The sequence below is a fragment of the Pristis pectinata genome, chromosome 21, assembly GCF_009764475.1.
Source record: "Pristis pectinata isolate sPriPec2 chromosome 21, sPriPec2.1.pri, whole genome shotgun sequence".
NCBI classification, from domain to species: Eukaryota; Metazoa; Chordata; class Chondrichthyes; order Rhinopristiformes; family Pristidae; genus Pristis; species Pristis pectinata.
Genome location: NC_067425.1, coordinates 13,921,534 through 13,944,955, shown reverse-complemented (window position 1 = coordinate 13,944,955; position 23,422 = coordinate 13,921,534). Strand labels below are relative to the sequence as shown.

Below are 23,422 nucleotides of genomic sequence, written 5' to 3'. Positions count from 1 at the left end.
TAAAGTATGTAACCTCATGTGATCCAGGTCTGGGTCAGTGTACTCTTTATTAAAGTAAAATGGCTGGTCCCTGGCTGAATGCAGCTGCATTTAAGTTGTATGAAGGCTATCAATTGTTCAAATTCCTGCCTGCTGGAGAATTGACATCAGATCAATGTGCCTTGAATCACTGCTCCCATCAGAACACACTTCTCCCATTCAAACTTTGAGGCTTATGCGGGTTCATGAACACCAGCATTAGAAATGATGCATCAGTGCATTTATTAGTTATGACTAGTTTATACCAGATTCCAGCTGTGTAGTGCCTGGCTCACTATCCAACTTACCGATTTCGGGTCCCTTGACCTTCATGCTCTAGTAGGAGACATTTTGCAAACATAAATGCAGGAGAAATAAAGCAGTAGACCATTTGACCCCTTGTGCCTGCTGTGCCACTCAACAAAATCGTGGCTGATCTTTTACCCCGGTGCTACTTTACTGCACTAACCCATATCCCCAGGGTTAGTCCCAGGCTGAGTATAGCTGCATTTAAGTAGGGTTACTGTAAATTTACAGTGCCAACCTGCATGTCTGTGATATGGGAAGAAACAAGCACTTGGAGGAAACCCATGCAGTCATAGGGAGAACATGCAAACTCCACACAGACACAGGTCAGTACTGAAGCCAGGTCTCTGGTGCTCTGAGGCAGCAGCTCTACAAGCTGCTCCAACTCGTATTCCCTTTCCTAAATCAATGGAGTTTAACCTGGCCAAGTGTGAAGTGTTGCACTTTGGGAGATCCAATGTAAAAGGACAGTACAGAGTTATTGGCAGGACCCTTAACAGTGTTGATCTACAGAGAGATCTAGGGGTCCAAATCCATTGCTCCTTGAAAGTGACTGCACAGGTGGTAAAGGTGGCATATGGCATGCTTGCCTTTATTTGTTGTGGCATTGGGTTTGAGTCAGGAAGTTTTATAAAGCAGCAACATAACTCTGGTTAGGCTGCATCTGGAGTATTGTATTCAATTCTGGTCACCCCATTATAGGAAGGATGTGGAGACTTTGGAGAGGGTGTAGAAGAGGTTTACCAGGATACTGCCTGGATTAGAGGGCACATGCTAAAAGGAGAGGTTGGATAAACTTGGGTTGTTTTCTCTGAAGCGGCGGAGGCTGAGGGGAGACCTGATAGAAGTTCATAATTTTAAGAGAAGCATAGATAGACAGCTGGTATCTTTTTTCCCCAGGGTCGAAATGTCTAATACTGGAGGGCATGCATTTAAGGCGAGAGGGGCAGAGTTCATAAGGGGGGGGGGGGGGGGGTATGGTTTTGTTTTTACACACAGAGTGGTGAGTGCCTGGAATGTGCTGCTAGGGGTGGTAGTGGAGGCAAATACCATAGAGGTGTTTAAGAGGCTCTTGGATAGGCACATGAGTATGCAGAGAATGGAGAGATATGGACATTGTGTAGTCAAAAGGAATTAGATTAGTTAGGCATTTAATTGCTAGTTTAATTAGTTCAGCATAACATCATGGGCCAAGGGGCCTGTTCTTGTGAAGTAATGTTCTATGTTGTTCTATGACAACTCTCCCAATAATAAGTACCCTGTTACCACTTAATTATAGATTCAGGCATTTTCCAGTTAAATGTTTTGCAATTCCCTGTTTCCTCAATCCCACCTTTCCACCAATATTTACAATCACTCAATCTTCATTTCAATTTGTTTCTACCTGCTCCCTCTTCTAATCTCTCTAACAGAAAATTTCTTAGCCTCTCTTTTAATCATTTTGCAGCAAAAATAAAGAATTTCTAAAAACCCAAGTGCTCACAAAATACAGAATGAGCATAATATTACAGACATCTATTGTTTTGGGGGAGAATAGTTAAGAAAATTAGAATCTGATATCCAGAAAAAATAAATTCTAAAATTTTAATTTTAAGAAATAAAATCATAGTTATGATCATAAACATTTGAAAATATTTTCCCCATTGGTCACTAAGAATAGCATCAGTTCTGATACGAAATTACACAAGTTTTGTAAATTACTACTCCTGGGGTGTTATAGCTTAGCATTAAAAATTCCCAAGCGATAAAGCTGCTATCTAGACAGATCGAAGGGAAGAATCACTTTCCCTATCCATTCTCTGTCTCTCTATTTAGTTTTCTGTTGCAGAAGATAAATTCCACTCACTTCAGATAAATTTATATTCAAGATAACAGCAACCTGCAGATTTGTTTAAAACCTTTAACTACTATTCGATATGCACCATTCTAACCTGGTAGTTACATTGGCTGCAGCTGAAACTGGATCATCTCTGTAGCAAATTAACATGAGAAATCATTGATCATTTAAATTTGCTTCGTAAGCACTATTTACAAATAAGACTTTTTATTACTGACATTTGCATTATAACAAATATTATTGTATTAAATATATCACCCTATTGGTCTGCATCTTATTCTAATAGACCTGTGGTAAAATTTCTCCTGCTCCACTGCAGCTTTTAGTCTGGATTTTTTATGTACAAACTCAAAACTGCTTCAATCTACATGCAGTTTGCAGCCAGAGTAACCCTCATCAATTAATGGCACCACTTGTGCATGGTAAGGAGCTTGGTCCTTGCATGCACCCCACAAGTTACAAATTTTGGCTTGAAACTAACTGTAACAGAAGATGTTGGGGAGGAGATGAAATCACTTTAATTTCAAGGTTTCAAGATCATTGTTTTGAACTGATTTCATTGCAACCAGTTCTGAGATGGAATTTATCACCAATGTAAATCATTAATTCTTGATCACCAATCTAATGCCACTTGCAGTAATTTAGGCAAAGATGATTTCATTTCCTTCTAAAATTATACCATGAATTTAAGGATCTGGAGGATTCACTTTCATCTGAAAACCCGGATAAGAATGATGGTGCATTTGGCTCAAGTTTGAAGCCGAAGCCTAGTTCACAAGATCTTTTACATTATTGCAAGTATCAATGATTGCTTCTGCAATTGTTTTCCTAGCTAATGATTTTCCTAATGAATTACTTAAACTGAGAAACCTTATCCTGATTGTCATTTGCTGGAACAAGCGAGACTTGATTCTGCGATAACCTGAGGATACAACTGTATTCACAGCCTGCAGAATTAGATAGTCTGCAACAAAGAAACCAGTTTATACACCTTGCCCCACCTGATCCCACACAAACCAGTTTTAAGATCAAATAAATGAGTGCACTATTTGATACCACATCTGATGACATGGCCCAAATGCTCCTGTTTTAAAATCTCAACAATGGATAATTTAAACCATACAAGGGAATAAACTGCAAAATTACTCTGACACAGTGCAATTTGATGTATGCCACATACAACAAAAGGCTTTGGTTTATATCACTATTAAAATATTCACATGGGTATTTTTAACTCTACATCAATTACTTAAAAGTTGAGATTTTACTCCAGTCCTGAAGGCACAAATGAAAACTATGAAGCACAACTGTAGAGTGCACCAGAATAAACCCCCTGACATTATGCATGATTTAAATCGAACAAAGTATCTTGTATCACACAAGATATAATTTTCAAACTACTTTCTCTCTTCTCCACTCCCCCATCCCCACCAGCATTGCAGTTTGATTTTCCAGGGAGGGGTCCCCCCTCCCTGCAGTTGTTCGCAGTTACTTAATGGCAGCTGGGTCCGAGCACTTAAGTCACTTCATGGAACAGAACAGCAAACCGAATCAACAGTTTTGTTACAGTCAGTCGCTGTTGTCACTTGGAAGGACAGCATAAGGTGAAATGGATTTCTTCTTGTATAGTGGCCTTTTTTTCCTCTTCTTGCCAAGCCTGATGATTCTTCTCTTTATGATATCTAGAGGACATAATAGTTTAGTTTTGTGTGTAAAATATCCAAAGCTTTGCATCTTGTATTGTGCATGTCCAGCAGTAGTGCACTTATAAGCTCAGGTTGTGACCAACTAATTTGACTCAAGGAAATTGCTGACTATGGAAGTTGATGTGGCACATATTTTTCTAAAGATACAAGACAAATCTTGCAACAAAAAGAATGAATAACTAGCAGTTTGACTAAAAAAAACAGATCTTAAGTAAATTCATATTTCTCATTTGGCAAAACAGTGAAATACCTCATTGATATTGGATATTATGTCAACATTTTACAAGGCATCAGGGGCAGGCCAATGAGATGGGTGTAATTAACCTGACAAATTCAGTTCATTGTAAGTAAATGTGATCTATTATTGTGTGAAGTGAGAAGGATAATGTAACTTACTTACTTAAATGGTAAAATTAACAATGAGTGAACAAAATTTGACTTGACATTTAACTGGACTGAAACACTCTTAAGAGACAATTGGGATTCTGGTCTACATATAATAAAACGTGAAGGTGTGTTGTTATTAAACTACTGATGTAGTGGTGTTTGGGCACACTGGTGTGGAAAGGAAAGTAATGGAGAGTCAAAGATAAAATCCATAGTGTCTGCATCTTTCTGACTCTCATGGCTTGGTACAACCACAACAGGATCCTGTTCAGACGTATTTTCATGTATCCTTACAACACAGAAAGAGGCTGTTTCAGCCCATCAGAACAATCACAAAGCAATCCCATTCCCTCCTAATTTTCCCTGCGACCATTTCACCCCAATTTAACCACCCACCTACACTAGAAAAAATTTACAGCTGCCAATTTACACCCTGCACATCTTTAGGATGTGGGAGGAAACCAGAGCATCCAGAGAAACCCCACACAATCATAGGGAGAAGATGCAAACTCCACACACACTGTGGAGTGGTGAGGCAGAGGAAGGTAAAATCCATAGCTAGTCCTTCTTTCTATATCATAGTTTGCTACCTCCTGCTCTACCAACTGTGCCAACCAGCTTAAGGATTAGCATCAATCTAAATACATTGTAGTTTAGATTTGTCTCTTCACTAGCAGCAGAGCAACTGTGTTTTCTACCAACAGGCTCCTGTGATTCTCAGGGATCTGGTTCACGACGAGACCATTGATCATTTCTCTGGGATTCAATTTCCTCCCTGTGCTCATCCTGGCAAAACAAATGGAGATGCTTGGCAAATCAAGCAGCCTTTGGGAGAAACAGTTAACATTTCGGATCAATGGCCTATTGGTCTGCATCTTATTCCATAGCCCTGTGGTAAAATTTTTCCTGCTCCACTGTAGCTTTTAGTTTGGAATTTTTTTTATGTACAACCTCAAAACCGGGTTCTGGATTATTTGATTCAGGCAGTTTGAATTTACACATCTCACTATTGGCGGTTTTCTCTGTTGTATTTGGTTTCTTGTTTTGTAGTTCCTTTATGCTGGGATTACTCATTTTAAAACCATGTCATTATCAATGCTGTGTGCCACTCTTGTTTGGAAGAGGAAAATCAAGAGCGTCTATTGGAAGGCAACCAAAACTGAAATAATGAGAGTTGAGGGTCAATATGCCACCATAATGGTGAAAGGTATGGACAGCAAGTCCAAGTAACCCTGGGTGTCCAGGGATATTGAGGGCCAGATAAAGCTTATGACAGGTATAGAGAAATGTAAAGGGGGGAGTGAAGGGGGTACTTAAAAAGAGAAATTAGGACAAAGGGGGTGTGTGAAAAATCACAAGCAACAGCATTACGGAAAATTCCAAAGCATTTTATGTTTATTGACAACAGGATGACCAGAGAGAGCAGGGCTCTTTAGGGACCAAAGCGGCAGTCTGAGGATGTAGGTGAGGTTTTAAATGAATATTTGTCGTTTGTACTCACTAAGGAAAATGATGTTGTAGATGGAGAATTTGGGGTGGGGTGGGGTGGGGTGGAGGGCAGTAAAATCCTAGGATGTGTTCTTGAAAATAAGGTATTCAATGTCTTAGCAGGCTCAAAGATGGACAAATCCCAGAGACTGATGAGATGTATCCCACACTGCTATGGAAGGAAGGGGAGGAGATTCCTGGAGCTGTGATTTTTAAACTCTGGCCAGTTGACTGGGGGGAAAAGAGATGTGGCATCTTTATTCAAGAGCAGTAAGGATAAGCCAGGTAATTACAGGCCAATAAGTCTACTGTCACTTATGCAGAAGTTATTGGAAAAAGTTCTGAGGGGCAGGATTAATCTGCACTTGGAAAGATAGTCAATTAATTGGAATTAAGTCAATTAGGTGGAAAGATTAATCAAAGATAGTCAACATGGTTTTGTTAGGGGGAAGATTCTATCCAACCAATTTGATTGAATTTTTCTGACTTAACAAAATGTATTGATGAGGGCAGTGTGGTTGATACTGTGTAGTTGATACTGTGTACATAGGCTTCTGTAAGGCCTTTGACAAGGTTCCATATGGGGGGCCTGGTCTGAGGTTGGAGCCCATGGAATCCAGGACAAATTAGCAAACTGGATACAAAATCAGTTTGGTGATAGAAGGCAAAGCGTGATGGGGGGAGGGTTGTTTTTCTGATTGGAAGACTGTGACCAGTGTCGTACTACAGGGATTAGTAGCGGAACACTAACTGTTTTGTTATATACATTAACAATTTGGATATGCATATATGAGGTATGAATCCAAAAAAAAAGCTGGAAGAACTCAGGGGGGTCAAGCAGCATCTATGGAGGCAGGAGGTGCAAACCCAGTTGACCCGCCAATTTCTTCCAGCATTGCTTTTTGTTCTAGGTTCCAGCACTTGCAATCTCTTATCTTCATAGGAGGTACAGATAGTAAGGTTGCAGATGATACAAACATTAGTGTTGTAGATTGTGAGGAGGAATGTTATCAGTTTAAGAATGACATTAATTAGTAGGTAGCAATAGTAAATGGAATTTAATCCTGATAAGTGTGAGGTGATGCACTTTGGGAGGCGTACCAAGCAAAGGTCAATCACAATGAACAAATGGGTCTGAGGGAGTATTGAGGAACAGAGGGAACTTGGCTTTACAAGTCCAAAGATCCCTGAAGGTGGAAGCACAGGTAGCTAAAGTGGTTAAGGAGGCATATAGGAATACTTACTTAGAACATGCAAGCAGGGACAACTTTATAAAACATTGGTTATACCACAGCTGAAGTACTGTGTACAGTTCTGGTTGCCACAGTATAGGAAGGACTTGATTCGCACTGGAGAGGGTTCACAGATTCACTGTGGGCCAAAAAATTCATTTATGAGACTGGATAGGCTGAGTTTTCATCAGAGAACATTTAAGGGGCAAGTTTAGAGGGGATTTGAGGAAGAGCTTTTTAAACTAGATGAAAGATGGAATGTGGAACACACTGGCTAAGTGAGTGGTGGAAGCAGGTACTACCCACAACATTTGTGTATCTAGATGACCACTCGAATCACTATGGTATGGACCAAGTGCTGGTAAATGGGATTAGTATAGACAAGTACTCGATAGTCTGTATGGTCGGGATGGGCCAAAGGGTCTGGTTCTGTGCTGTATGACTGCAAATTATCCCACCATCCTCCACCAAACATCTATATTCCTCATCTCTTGAATTCCAAGGTGACATTGAGAAATTCAAACTGCACCATGGTTATCCTCCTCCTGAGGGCTCCCATCAGTGTTGCCTTCATGGCAAAGATAGCCAAAGTTTCCTTTGATTACAAACATCCCCAAGCCTTTTTCTTGTTCTGTTTGCAGGTTCACTGTTTAACTTCTTAGACTGGTTTCCTGATACAAATAGGGTCAGGACTTTTTTCAGTGATTATTTCAGGTCTTTTATATAGATTAGTCTTTCTACATTTTCTCTTCATCCCATTCCGTCTCTATCTGCCTCCTTTGCTTGACGACATTCTCCACCAGTTTCCTCTTGACATGTCAAATACTTGATCACTGACCTGAGGTAACTTGCATCTAACACCAGCCAGTACTGCACCATTCCTTTTCTGACCATCCTCCTTTCCTTCAGCCTATTTGGGCATTTTCATTGCCTTCCTTGCACACAAATATCTTGCTGCAAACAATAAATACAGCTATTTGCAGTGATTCTAGCCCAACATTTTTTGCAGAGGTGCAAATAATCCCAAGTGGAAGGAGATAGTTGAGATTTGGCTGGGCTGAATAAGGAGCCCAAGTGCAAACAATCCAGTTTAACCTGAAACAGACCTCAAAAGGTGTTGGGTGAGGATACACTAGTTGTAGACTATAGTCTATCCAACAAATAGGTCACTTGGATTGTTTGCAGCATTGTTAGAGTTATTTTGGAGCTTTGCAGATCATGGAATCTTAACTGAATGAGATGCAGAGTTACAAGAGACAAGTCTGAAAAATGGCAACAGTTTCAAAGATTAATAAAACGCAATAGGGAGAGCATTTACAAGGAGGGTCCTGGGTTGAAAGTTTGGCAGATCGTGTACATTGGCTAGCATGGGACTTGAAGCAACTGGTGATGGAAGCTCAATGGATCTAAGATTGACGACACTGGAGGCTGAGTGTTGCGCAAACTCCACACAGATGGAATAGGCTGAATTCTGTTCACTGGAGCAGCAGTTCTATCTGCCGAGCCATCCTACAACTGCAAGATGCCAATTACCGCCTACACAGCACAACGCCACCACAGGAGACGCTCCAGATAATTTTATCGCAAGAATATCCACCTCCACCAGATTTTTACCAATCTAAGTTTGTGGATGGGAAACTAGTTATTAAAAGAGGTTCACCTGCTACATTTTCTTTCCCATCGACAGCCAGAACAGGGGCCCAGTACAGACTGTCGCTCTTTACGAATTTTTTGTACAGCCTTGTGTACAACACTGCCAGCGTAAGGAACACAAAGAGAAAAGTGAGTGCTGCAGCTGCCCAGGCTGCCTCCTCTGTCCTTGGAGTGGGCACGTATATCATCCTGTCTTCAGCAGTTGCCTTGACGATTGCTGCCTTTAAATCAGTTGAATCTGCACCTTTTGAGTCAACCTGGACATTCTGCAATGCCCCATCACATTTGCATCTAATGCTTCCAGACTCCACAGTTGCTGTGGCATTGTGGTTACCCCTAGCATGTATAGTCAATGTTACATTTATCCCCATCTCCCCTTTTGGTATCAGTCTATCACTATCCGCTTCTTCAGTGTAGCTTTTATTAGAATTCCCATTTTGCTTCATTCCATCATTTTTATATAGTTCTATATTTTTCCCACTTACAAGAGTATTATTTACTTGTCCTCTATCCCCATTGAGCCCCTTGCTGTCTGTAACAGACAAGGTTTCAGCAATGATTTTCACCGTCCCCTGTTCCTTAAAGGCAGAGGTCCCAACCAATTGGTTGGCTTTGTCAGTAATCCTTCCACCCTTTTCAATTTCTCCTTGTTGATCACTAGCCCAATGAGTTTTCACTTGGACATTCAGTGAAGAGTGTGAAAGGTTGTGCATTTGAAAGTGCTCAGAATCTGGCTCATTAGCAGCTTGGTTATCAGTTTTCAAGAGGTCAGAGGTACGGTTGCTCTGAAAAGTATGTGGATGGGTCTTGCTGGAGTCTTTTAACACAGAAATTGCAAACTTGGACTCATTTCCCATTCTGTTCTGTCTCCCTCCAATTCCATAGCTTCCCTTCACCTCTTGACTTGCAATAGTCCTCCTCACCAGGCCATTCTCAGATTTCCCGGTAAGTGTTACTACAGTTTGCTGAAGCCATTCCCTTGTAACCACTGCATGGCCAGTAGGTAGTGTTGTAACCTGCAGATTTGCAACAAAGTTAGTGGCAGAATCCTCATCTTTCTTGTTTTTCTGCTCAAGTGCCTTAGACAAAACTGCCACCTGTTTACTGATTGGGGTAGGTTCATGGGGATTAACATTTCTTCTCCTCCTCAAAATTACATGCCTGTTAGGCAGGTATCTCATTGTGCGATCTCCAACTTTATTCCATTTCGTTGCTGTTGATTGAAGATCCCTTTTCTTAAAGTAATGTTGCAGTTTCTGCCCAAACAGAAAAAAGTTTATATTCAAATAATTTTAAAATACAGGTGACCTCTGCAGTACAGCTATTTGGGAAACCCTTATAAAATTCGCAAGTCACTACCCAAAAATGAGATATAGAATTAAATTCACTCGGAATTTCAAAAAACAAGAAATAAACATTTATTCAACTCTCGTTTCTTGATGCGCTTGCAAATGACACAACTTCATGTTTCGGAAAATCGTGATACAGACCAATTTTCTAGGAACACAATCCCCTCCCACATAATGTGGGGGTCACCCCTATCTTAAGTCATTGAACAACATTATCCAAGTTTACCTCCTCCACTGCCATTATTACACTGCTTTTTAAATGGGAGGGTGCTGCCATATTGTTAACCATGACAATTTGAACTGCTGGTCATGCTGTGGGCATGAAATGCAAACCTCTTTTCCCCCTCAAATGTGCAAGGTTCTGTTGTCAATTATTGCCTTGGCTAATACAACACATAGCTGGCATACGTTCTGCATAGCTTAGTGCTATGATAGTGAGAGTAACCACAATGACTTTTTAAAGAGCTTCGTTAAATTGTGGGCAGTATTTAACCATCCATGAATCCTGATTTCTGTAGGAGACATGTGTAACAAGCCACCAAAGGATGATTAAAACTGTAAGCAAGAAACCATACATTTGGGACTAGTGAATGCTGACAACTGGACTTGGCTTTCACTGGCCTTGTATGACTGGAGTCCCAACCCAGGGTGAATCCAGGGTCTGCCAGATCAGCACACCACCACATCTAGCAGAGCTGCTGCCAAACAGCTCCAGGAATCCGGGTATGGTCCATGTAAAATTTGCCCATCATCCCATGGATTTTCCTCCAGTTTCCTCCCACGTCCCAAAGATGTACTGGTAGGTTAACTGGCTACTGTAAATAAACCACTGGCGTGGGTAGGTGGCAGGAGTATTGGGGAGTTGATGAGAAATCAGGTTACAGAGAAATAAAACAGATGGGAATGCCAGGAGCTGGCATAGACTTGATGGGCCAAATGGCCTTCTAGCAATAAGGAGATGCTTAGGCTGGACATGCCCTAGCAACCAGTGGCCTGTGATAAATTATAATTACAAACACACCAGCTAACTAAAGGCTCCACAAATGACAAACAAACTGAGCATCTCATTTGTAGGCATCTCCTTCAATTATTTTAAATTTGCTGTTAGCAGTTTACCTGGACTTGATCTGCAGGACAGATAATGCCGTCATTGTTATCCGACACCAGCTTTGCCTTCTGGATCAGCAAAAATTTGTACAGCCCATCATCTTTCAGCTGGGAGTCACAAGCCCTGTTCACACTCTTCCTCAGCCAGCTAACAGCTTCTGCAAGGTTCACCTCTGACATCTCTAGGCTTTTACCCCATGCAACCAGGGCCAGGGGCTGTGAAAGTAAAGCAGTGGAGCTAAATAAACAGTTTAAAGTGTTTTTGTTAATCATTTATAGATGGGTGGTGCTGGCAAAGCCAGAATTTATTGATCAACAAGTGAGTGGCTTGATAGACGATTCGAGAGCACAGTGGATCCAGAACATTACTATGGGTCTAGCTTCATGTACAGTCCCAATGGGAGTAAAATTACCCTCCCAGAAGAACTTTAGTGAAACATACAGGTTTTTAAAGCAGCAATCCAGTGGTTTCATCACTGTTATCAAGACTGATTTTTCCCAGATGTATTGCCTTTAAATTCCCCACAGATCTGGAGAGATATAAATCTCTGAATTACTAGTTCTGGAACACAACAGATGTGGTACTGTACTCATTAGATGCCCAAAAGTTGGCATCTTATGCACAGTATGGTTATCTTAAAGGAACACCATACAAGAAAAGACAGTCATTTTATCCACAATCAAAACACTTGCATGGGTGCTGCACCAGAGATTGTGCAAAATTTAGTATATATTCTCCACCTTAATCCACAGCCCCCCCCCCCCCCCCCCCCCCCCCCCCCCGCACAATTTGCTGCAGACAACTCTAAATCAGGAATTACAATTCTTGGTGTCATTTTGTTCTAGCGTTTGTGGTCCCAATGTACTTCAATACTCCAGCAATAACACTGTCCTATAGAACCAATAGTCACTCTGGGTCAGAAACATGCAACAGATTCCTGTTACTCATTCTCAAAGTACTTAATCCAGAGGCTAGTAAAGCAAATCCATACCACGGACCATCCCAATGATTCTCACTGAAACAAATAGATACTTGACGTCTCAAAACCTCAACGTGCAAAATTAATGCAGAAATATGGAAACCACAACATTAATTTTTTGGAAGTTTTTAAACAATGGATCATTGATAGAAATGGGAGGAAGTCCATCTTAAAGCCAATATATCTCATGGTGCTAGAAGTTGTTGCTTACCCGTTCCTGAGTGAGGTTGAGGTGAGGAGTGATGATGTGCTTATACACGCAAGCCCTGGCCAACAAGGACAGTTCCTCCTTCAGGCTGGGATGTGTACATGGATGATAAAGGAAGGCAATCCCACCACACTGGTACAAGAGGGAAAATACAAAGAGAGTACAATTAATACACAACTCAGATTAAAGGGAGTGCATTTGCTAACATTTAATCTAAATTGATGGATTTGGGGCTGGAAGGTCTCCTGTGGAAGTTAAGGCATTTTTTTTTAAACAAGGCCTCTCAAACTCATTCAGAACACCCCAGGACATGAAGTGCAGACACGGATGCAGGACACTTGGCAGCTGATTTGTGCTCAGCAAGATCTGCAGAGAGCAATGACCCAATAGTATTTTAGGGATTGGTAACTAGGGGATAAATATTGGCCAGATCACTGGAGATAACTCCAAAATGGTGTCCTGCGATCATTTAGATCCACTCAAGGGTTAGCCAAGGCCTTGAATTTGGTTTTACATGAAAGACAGCATCTCCAACAGTGCAGCACCCCCTTACCGTTACTGTAGAGCATCTTAGATTTTGGTACTCAATTCTCTGGGCTGGGATTTGAACATGGAACCCCTCAGCTCAGGTGGTGAGTGCTACTAACCAAGTTAACACAATGGAGGGAGAAGAGAGAGACAGAGGGGTGCTGTGGACACGATTATTGGAGTTGATCTGTTTTAAAGTGTGATATTACTCTAGCATCTACAGTTAGAAGTGATAAATGTAGTTCGTCACCAGAGTCCTGCCAACTGGCCTGGGAACAATCAGTCATCCACGTATTTAATAACAGCCAGAGACTACTACCGCTCAGAGCTAATTGGTTGTTACCATCAACGGACAGTGAGATCACTTAAAAACACCTCCAACTGATGTATGGTGTTACGGACTCAGTGAATGTCCCTTTAAGATAGTGTGTGTGTGTGTGTGTGTGTGTGTGTGTGTGTGTGTGTGTGTGTGTGTGTGTGTGTGTGGCGTGCTTACGTCAATAGAAGATAAAGGACGTAATGACGTTGTTGAAAAAGTCAGAAGAAGAGAGAGAGAGAGAGAGAGAAAAGGGAGAGAGACACCAGCCTGCTAGTTTTCTCTATCCATGGATGAGAAACAATAACTGTGTCTGCCACTGAAATCCATGTATGGAAATTGGAAGTAATCCGGTGGAGTTCACTTTGTTGCTGACCTGTAGAAGGAAACAGGTATTTGTGTGTGGACGACCACAACTTGGATGCTTTTCGGGGTGAGGAAGTCACTAACGAGTAAACACCGAAGTGTCGTTTGGGTTCCATCGTGGAACATTTGGATTTCGTAATTACTCTCTCTATGTTCTCTACATCTACGTCTTATCTTCAGACAACGGTGGTTGTTGAAGAAGCCTTTGCTCATGTTTCACCTTATGGCTTGTGGAACTGAACTTTAAGAACCATTCCTGGACTTGGAGTTTGGGACTTTGCCCCACACACACACGAAGAGTTTAGTTTTTGGGGTTAACGTTCAAGGTTTAACATTTTTGAATTCTAACATACTAACATTTTTACTTTTATTTTACGTATTATCATAAGTAGTGATTAATAAAATAGTTTTTAACACCGAATCATGCTCAGTGTGGTTCTTTTGTTGCTGGTTCGTGACAATGGGTCATATGATCACTTTGCATACACGCAACTGATTAAAGGAATCATCCAAATACTGAGACTATGGAAATCACAATGCAAAATTTAAAAATTGGTGTCACTGAAAGACTGACACCAACAGATTTTCTTCTCCAAAAGGAACAAAGGAAATGACAGCCAATGGCATATTTGGTCATTAGTAAGGACCTCATAAACCACTGAATAAGTCTCATGATCCACTTGTGAAGCCAATTATCCACAGTCTTTGTCCAGATACTCAGCGCCAACGTGGCTGCCTCATCTTTTATTTCCGAGCCCAGAGTCCGGGGACAGCAGTTCATCATCTTCCATCATTCTCTCTAGATGACGCTCCATGCTCTTGTCCCAGCTGCATGACTCCCATTATCGGCACTCCACAGAACAGAGGGAGCACCTTTCATTACAACAGAGTTCTATGCTAATTGTGAATGGAATAGGAAATGTAGTACATTCTTGCTATCCTAATGCTAACATTTGCAGCTGGATGTTGTTCAGAAAATAAACTATTTTGTGATTTGGTAGTTCAGTGAATTACCCATTCTGGCTGGTTATTATTCCTAGTAATCCTCATGGGACAAATGCCCTCTCAATTCACTGTTTCATTCCAATGCACTTTGAAATATTCATTGTCACCGGATAAGGGATCTCCACAATCCCATTCTCCCAGATGGAAATAACACTCCTTTCCATGTGTTCCCCACCCCATTCTACATGTGGACTAATGCCTCACTGGGAGAACACTCAGAAAATTAACACCCAGTTTCTCAACGAAGAAATCAAGCTTAAAACTACCAATGAATATTTCAGTACCTGCAGGTTGTGTACCCAGCGCTGAGCAGGGACGAACAAGTATTCTCCATACACGGCCCAGTTGGGTCGATGCATGCCACTGTCCGGTTCAAACAGAAACAAAGAATAAGGGTTAAGGAAGTAATGATTGGCTTCCTCCTTCAAAAACAGCTCAGCTAAAACCTTGCAGCTTCACATAGTCCATCGGGATTGTACTTGAACTGTAAGAAACTGTTTAAACAAAGAAAATCCTATTTTATCCACTAAACAATATCTCCATCTACAGAAGGCCCAAAGCAAGAATTCACCAAACATGATCCTAGTGGAACAGAGTTTATTTACAGACTATTTAACCATGCACCTTGAAAATATGAAATTTCCTGTATTGTTAACAAAATAGATGAATAAATGAAAATTGTGCATCACCTTGAGACACGTTGACTTGGCAGTTCCAAGTTTAACATTAAGACGACTATCCAAAATTAGTCATGTCCCACCACAACTTTGGAATATCCTTTGGATCCAATTCCCTCCCAAGATACACAAAACACCATCAGGTCTAAACCAGACAGAACTTCAGCGTTCGCAGGAATTATATTGGGTGCTACCAACACTTCACTAAGTCACTTCATCAGTAGTGGCCTTATTCACTTGCCTAAGATAAGCCTGAGAGCACAAGCACGACTGGCTCCCAGAGAACAACCAAGGGAATTCAGTTCAAGAACAAGATTCCAACGGATAGTCCTTGGGGCCAAACAGAAGAGGAGAATATTCCTCATTAGGGGAGATGAGGGCTGAAGGATTACCAAGTTTTTACTTCAGACCCCATGGAAACTGCTGGACACACACAGTCATTCTCAATTGGTCAAAGTAACACTCGTCCTGCAAATAAAAATAGCTTGGCTAAACAACAGGCTACCCACAAAGGCCCAAAATCAGCAAAGCTTGTTAATTTAGATCATCTTCCATTTTGTTATTTACTTCATTATGCATGTGGTATCATAAAAGCCAGATTTTATGATGAGCAGTAGAATTGTTAAACCGATGTGTTCTACTGGTCTTTTCTACTCTACATTGTGGGACACGAACAAAAACCTGTCCAAACTGCTGCTTGATGTCAGTGTGTCCTCCCGTTACATTTATCTGCTTCCAACTGGTTAGCACAATAACACATGAAACTTTATAGCCAAAGTGGTCAAGGATGCCAGTTAGAGCATTCAAAATCAGCAAGCATTAACAAAGACAATAGTTATGTGGTCACCAGTGACAAATAAACTACAAAAACTGGGCCAATTGCTGCCCTTCTCCAAACATGGCTCGTCTCTGTTGCCATTGATTTAGAACTTTGTTTACCATAATAATTGTGACATGATTAGCTGCGGCCAATGAGATTATAGAAAGTTAAGGGAACGATCTTCTGAAGAGCAAAACTGTCTTGGGAAAATCTCCAAACAGGAAACGTCCATTTACCCAATATAATTTTAAATAAACTGAGTTTGAACAAATGCAATGTGAATATGCAACATTGGCTCGGAGGTTGGAAGCAGAGGGTGGTGGTTGAAGGTTGTTTCTTGGAATGGAGGCTAGTGACTAGTGGTGTGCCACAAGGGTCGGTGTTGGCACCCTTGTTATTCGTTATGTATAACAATGATTTGGATGCAAACGCACAAGGCTTGATCAATGAGTTTGTAGATGACACAAAATTAGGAGGTGTTGTTAATAGTGAAGAAGGTTATCGTAGATTGCAGGGGGATCTTGATCAGTTAGGGAAGTGGGCTGAGGAATGGCAAATGGATTTCAATACAGATCAGTGCGAGGTGATGCATTTTGTAAAGTCAAACTAGCGTAGGACTTTACTACAAATGGTAGAGCACTAGGGAGCGTAATGGAACAGAGGGATCTAGGAATCCAAGTGCAAAATTCATTGAAGATGGCGTCACAGGTAGACAGGGTAGTGAAAAAAGCATTTAGCACACTGGCCTTCATCAGTCAGGGTAGTGAGTATAGGAGTTGGGACATTATGTTGCAGTTGCACAAGTTGTTGGTGAGGCCACACTTGGAGTATGTGTACAGTTTTGGTCACCCTGTTACAGGAAAGACATGGTTAAACTGCAAAAAGTGCTGGAAAGAAGATTTACAAGGACGTTGCTAGAACTAGAGGGCCTGAGTTATTGGGAGCGGTTGGCCAGGCTTGGTCTTTATTCTTTGGAACGTAGGAGAATGAGGGGCGACCTTATAGAAGTGTTTAAAATTATGAGAGGCATAGATAAGGTGGATGGTAACAGTCTGTTCACCAGGGTAGGGAAGTCCAAAACTAGGGGGAAAAGGTTTAGGGAGAGAGGGGTAAGATTTAAAAAGGGACCTGAGGGACAGCTTTCCCCATGCAGAGGGTGGTGAGTATATGGAACGAGTTGCCAGAGGATGTGGATGAGGCAGGTACAATAATCATTCAAGCACGAGGATAGGTGCATGGAGGGGTGAGGCTTGGAGGGATAAGGGCTAATCGCAGGAAATTGGGACTAGCTGGGTGGGCAGCATGGTCAGCATGGACAGGTTGGGCTGAAGGGCCTGTGTCCATGCTGTATTGCTCTATGACTATGCAATGGGGAATTCTCCAACTTGCATTGTATTTTACAAATTGCCCATTAAAGAACCTGCCAGTAGGCACAGTTCACAATCAAATGAAACTGCTTTTGTGATATTTAATTTCAATACTATGTTTTCTCATCATTGTACCACCAATTGGTTCAGTGGCTTAGATGCCAGAACCGAGTACATAATTAAGATTGATGCTCCAGTGCAATACCAGGGGAATGCAACACTTCCTTTTAGATCAAACGAAAGCAGACTGCTGGTTCTGGGTCCTTCAGATCTCATGATACCATTCAGAGAGGAGATGCTCTCCATGGCTGCCGTGCCCATCATAAACATCATAACATGTTGTACATCGAATTGATATCCACCATGTGATATTTGCCTACACAATTGTGGTAATTTAATTCAAAGTAATTAACATGTGAGGAACTCTGAGTAATTATGACTAATCTGAATGATCAATAAGAAAAATGCAAATCTTAAACGCTGGCAAATCCTGCACTTACATTTTCACTTCATTGCTAGATTCACTTGTTACACAGGTTAAATGAAGTCTTAAATATTCTGCAGCATACTTTCAACTATCTGATTTTTAAAAACATCAAATTATAATTTATAAGTTCTTTTAATGTCACCCATCATTAATGTAGTACCTGTTTGGGATTCGCATATTGTACACAATCTGTTTGTCCATGCACACATGAGTAGCCTTCTGTAAAAGGAAGAGAGTGTCTCAGGCCAAGAGAATATCAATTTCTTTAATAGCATTCTTTATGAAATATGCAGAGAGCTGAAAGACAACCAGTTAGGGCTCAATTGCACAACAAATACAGACCATTGCACTACTAACATTGGCCTTTTACATCTGTAAACCAGTCACAACTAAGTTGAATAGGATTCAATTCTGGTTTCCTGATCATCCCAGAAATGACTCGTTCCACCACTGGTATGCATCCCTCGAGGACTCAAAACATGAAGCTCAAGAATTCCCTTCCAAAAATCTGTCTTTTCACCTTTCTTTTCTCAAGTCCCTCAACATCCATATCCATCCTGTTTGATTGCCAGCACCTATAGTAGCTCACCTTTGAATCAACACCAGTTGACCTTCAAGCAAGAATTTGCTCCCTACCAATCAAATGGGTCACCAACAGTTAAATATTGTTAATCTAGGCCACTTCGAAAACTAAGACACCACAAACCAACAATGCAAGGCTAATCATAGTGTTGGAGCGACATGTAACAAATCCAAAGCATTGACTTTTTTATATAATTACAGAAGGATGGCAAGCGAGATGCTTAATAAAAACATTTGCAAAGACCTTATCCTTGCTAATGATTTGTCAGTAGTTTTTTTTTGGATGTGCTTGGAATAACATTTTGCTGTGGAGTGCACAAAACTGAAACAACCCAGACAGTTACCAACAATTACCTCAAAATAAGCCCTAAGTACAGGGAGGGGATTGAAGCAGTTTGTGGGTCACAGATGACTAGAGTAACAGGTCTGACAAAGGGTCTTCAACCCAAAACATTTTTGACTTGAATCATTAGCCATTTCTCTTCCCACAGATGTAACCTGCCAAGTATTTCCAGTATTTTCTGTTTTATTTTGGCTAACAGGTTGTTGGGTGGAAAGTGTAAAGAGGGTAAAGGGGAATACCAACAGTACTGGGACTTAGCAATTTCAACACCGTCACTTGCGACACCTGAATGGGTCAGGATTTAAAGGAGGGAGGGAGAGTGTGGGGTGCACATTCAAACAACAGGTAAGGGAGGATGGCTGAGGAAGAATGCAATCAGTCTTCCCTTATAGACTATTGTCTCCCTTTCACCCTATTTGTTATTTCAAAATAACCTTCATTTTTTTGCATTTCTTGTATGCGTTTTTATGAATAGTGCATGGCTTCCTTTACATTCATAACGTCATTCAATCTACAAGGTCATGGTGTTATGGGCTCTATACATTTTCGGTCTGAGCCCATTCTGTACGCAAACTACCCTTCAGACCCAGATCACATTCCTCTGCCAACAATCCACACCCAATCTCAAGTCCTGTAACAGTGAATGCAAACTTTGAGGCACCTTAACTTTAACAAAGCCAGCACACATTGCAAGTGGCATTGTATTCAAACAATTAGATCACAACTGCAAGAAACCGATCCTTCTCTCATATCAATGGGGAAATAAAACTGAACAGACCAACCACTTAAACCTGCAAAAAAAAGTGTTTGATTTTATACCACAAGTAAATATGAACACAATAGACAAAAATGAGAATAGGTTTTCCTTGTTGGCTGTGCATTTATTATGTGTCACATTCTACAGATCAAGACAATTTAAACCACAGGAATGTTGCATCACAACATTGAGACAAGAACAGTTTCACAAAAACATTGATTTACTTGTTATGAGGACCACCAGCTCTTTATAATTTATTGTCCACTTCACAATGCAAGTGTTTAAAGTTTCCAAAAGTGAAACACAGCACAGGCCCACTCCATAAGGGCTGGATTAAATCACAAAATTAGCAGAGAAAAATTAAGTCCATTTAGAGCAACTGGTTTGCTTAAGATCAAGTAGCTTCCTTTGTACGATTCCTCTTATCCACTCTCCAATTTAAGAGGGAACGGAGGTGTCAAGAACTACAGGGCAAATTAACAATGGGGAACATTTTACTGGTCAATCTGAACATGTGCCTATAGCAAATTCCCTGTATTTTAAGAACTAGTAGTTACACAGAACATCAGTTTTGTTACACAGAAAGCACCTTAGAGACATTACAATCTGGTTAATGGGCAACAATGGACTGTATGTACTGGTACTGTGGTTCCACAAGTGCCAGCAAGACAATGGCACTTTGCACATTTGGCCAACCGCTCTCTCCGTGACTTCCTTGTCCACTCGCTCCTCCCCACTGATAATCCCCCTGGCACTTATGCCTGCAACCGTACCAAGTGCTACACCTGTCCCTACACCACCTTCCTCACCACCATTCAGGGTCCCAGACAATCCTTCCAGGTGAGGCAGCACTTCACCTGTGAGTCCGAGGGTGTCATCTATTACATCCGGTGCGGCTTCCTGGACATGGGTGAGACCCGACGCAGATTGGGTGACCCCTTCATCGAGCGCCTTCGCTCCGTCTGCCGCAACAGCCAGGACCTCCTGGTGGCCACCCACTTCAATTCCACATCCCACTCCCATACTGATGTGTCTATCCACGGCCACCTCTACTGCCACGTTGAGGCCAGATGCAGATTGGAGGAACAACACCTCATTCTGCCTTGGGAGTGTCCAACCTGATGACCTCAACATCGATTTCTCTAACTTCTGGTGACCCCACCCCTTCATTTTCTTCCCCCCCAACCCCCTTGTCTTCTTAGTCCTGTGGCTCTCTTCCCCCACCTTGATGACCTGCCCATCTCCATCCTTTATTCCATGGTCTACTGCCCTCTCCTACCAGATTCCTCCTTCTTCAACCCTTTGCCTCTTCTACGTATCACCTCTCAGCTTATTAGATCTTCCCCCCCCCACCCCTTCTCACCTACCATCTGCCTGCATGTGCGCCTCCACCCCCCCACCTCATTATTCTGGCTTCTGCCCTCTTCCTTTCTAGTCCTGATGAAGGGTCTCGACCCGAAATGTCGACTGTTTATTTCCCTCTATAGATGCTGCCTGACCCGAGTTCCTCCAGTACTTTCTGTGTATTGCTCCAGATTCCAGCATCTGCAGAATTTCTTGTGTCTCTGTGTGGCCATACTTCAAGCAGAGGGCTGGCAAGTGATTTAACTGAAGGACATCAAAGACAAACCTAAATCAGGTCTTTGCGCTTACACTTTCCTCCTGGAAGGCTATTTCAGTTGAGACCAATTGATACCTGAGCCAAAATCAGAGTTTTTGCCCCATTGTTATAACTGAACATTTACTGATAAGAATATTTTAAAGTTTAATCAAATAGATTAATCATAAATTAATATGCATATCAGCAACAAGTTAATATTCAACTTAACATATTAAAATATTATACAAGATTTGCAAATCTGTTACAACAATACCAGCCTAAATGTAATGGCTAAAATTGGTGTGTGTAATCATACCTGTTCAGGATATATTTTGGCCAGACTCGGAATTACCTGATAGGTAAATGACAAAAGGTGAAACAGATGAATCACTTAAAGCCATTCAACAAGAAAATAATGTTTTTCTACATACCACCTGTAACTATAAGCTTGCTTAATGGTACAAAAGTCAAACAAATGCAACCATTTCTCCTAACACTCAAATGGCACCAAGTTCACTGATGTCAGCTGCAACCTTGAACTTCTTTATCAAGTAATTACCGAGGTGAGTTTTGTCTGGTTCCAACACCAACTTAAGTAAAGAGCATTCACCTGATACCAGCAAGAACAAACAAATTTCTTTCTGCAGGGGGAAATAATGTGCAGCCACAATGTGCCAGTCACCTTAGATAGGAGACACATTTTACTAACGCAACCATGTAAAGATAAATTTATAAAGTTACCAATTCTGGAAGTGCCCAGGTAGGTCCAGGACAGGTCAACTCTTCCACTGGTGGTAAATCCACTTGAAGCTTAAACTTAAAAAGAAAAAAAGCATCATAAGCAAGAAAAAAAGTACAGGAGGAGAAAGGGATCTGGGACACACACACGAGTTCATTGAAAGTGGCAGATCAGGTTAAGAAGTACTTAAAAGCACAAAAGGATTGGGGGGGGCGGTAGAATACAAGAGCAAAGAAGACACGATAAGCGTTTATAAAACACTAGTCCAGCCACAATTGGAGTATTGCATCCAGTTTTCTGGACATCACAATACTCCCACCACACAGGCCTGATAAGGCCACGGGTTTTCCCAGGAAGGGACAGAACAAGATCCAGACACATTAATGGAAGGGCTGTAGACTTCCATGCAATGATACTGCCCCGATACACCTTTCCCGATTTGTTGAGCGGTAAGTACGTCACGGATAAAACAGGAACAAGTTTTTGAGGACTCTTTAAATATAAAAGAAAGTATCAAAACGGTGAAGAGCCGGGCCGGGTTTTCGCCACCAACCTTGCCAGTATCACAGGGAGCCCACCGCGCCCTCGCCTCCGCCAGCAGCGCCCACAGCAGCAGGAGCAGCCCCACTCCGGGATCGGCCTCCATGTAGCCCCGACACGGGTCCCGAGCCATCAGCGAGCCGACCGGCTGCCCAGCTACAGCCGCACCGGGCGAGCCCAAGGCCGCCTGATCCCTGGGACACGCCGGAGGTCAAGCCACAAACTCCCCGGAACCGTCAGCACCATCCGAAACACGGCCATCGCGGAGGAGCTGCCCGGCTCATTCACCAAACTCCGGGCTCAGTGGGTGGGTGGGGCCACCCCCATACTCGGAACGTGATTGGATGAAACATGAAAGGAGGGCGGCGCAATGGAACGTTAAGACATGTCTGGAAACTGACACTGTTCCAATGTAACAACTCCCGTCCCAGCTGCTACGGGGTCCCAACAGTGTCAAACAGCGCATGAGCTGAACCACCTCATCCCCTTCCCACCCACTTTCGGCTCAGTCAGACTCTTGCCAAAGCACCAAAGTTTTGCTGATGAACTAAATATCATTGCCTGTGCCGCCTTAGCCTGGAGTAGTTTTGCAAGTTTAATTTTACTTTGATTGATGGCACTGGTGATGGAATCAACGATCGATAGAACAACATCTGTAATTTATGAGCTATCCGGTGCATTTAAAAAAGAAACAACATACTGTGGATTTCGAAAATCAGACGTTTTAAAAGAAAAATATGTAGGGCAAGTAACATCTTCAGGGGTCTTTGGTTATCGCCTGTAACATTCTCGACAAACGAGGCCGTCTGCTTTTCCAGCAACCCTAGTTATTTATTTGTGGAAAATATTAGCATCCAGGTTAATGGTGAGGATTCCACAATCCCCTCGTTAACTTTCAGAACCAAAGTAAATACTTAAAAAAACAAACTTGGTATTTATTGCCAAGTAGCCTGTGACGTCGCTTATCTGGGAAGCAGTCACGTTATCTGGGAAAGTGCACGAGCAAGGAATGGACTTGGGTCGC

General features: G+C 41.8%; 1 protein-coding gene across 1 annotated transcript; it reads right to left on the bottom strand.

Moving 5' to 3' along the window:
- Positions 1 to 1,894: 1,894 nt before the first annotated feature.
- tp53i13 (tumor protein p53 inducible protein 13) lies at positions 1,895 to 22,779 on the bottom strand. The gene is made up of 9 exons (XM_052035719.1): positions 22,412 to 22,779; positions 21,861 to 21,935; positions 21,436 to 21,471; positions 17,998 to 18,056; positions 14,771 to 14,849; positions 12,275 to 12,403; positions 11,093 to 11,299; positions 8,635 to 9,883; positions 1,895 to 3,843 (listed from the first exon to the last, which is right to left on the bottom strand). Exons 1-9 carry the CDS (start codon positions 22,529 to 22,531, stop codon positions 3,731 to 3,733), a joined length of 2,067 nt encoding a protein of 688 aa, XP_051891679.1. The 5' UTR covers positions 22,532 to 22,779; the 3' UTR covers positions 1,895 to 3,730.
- Between the last annotated feature and the right edge of the window lie 643 nt (positions 22,780 to 23,422).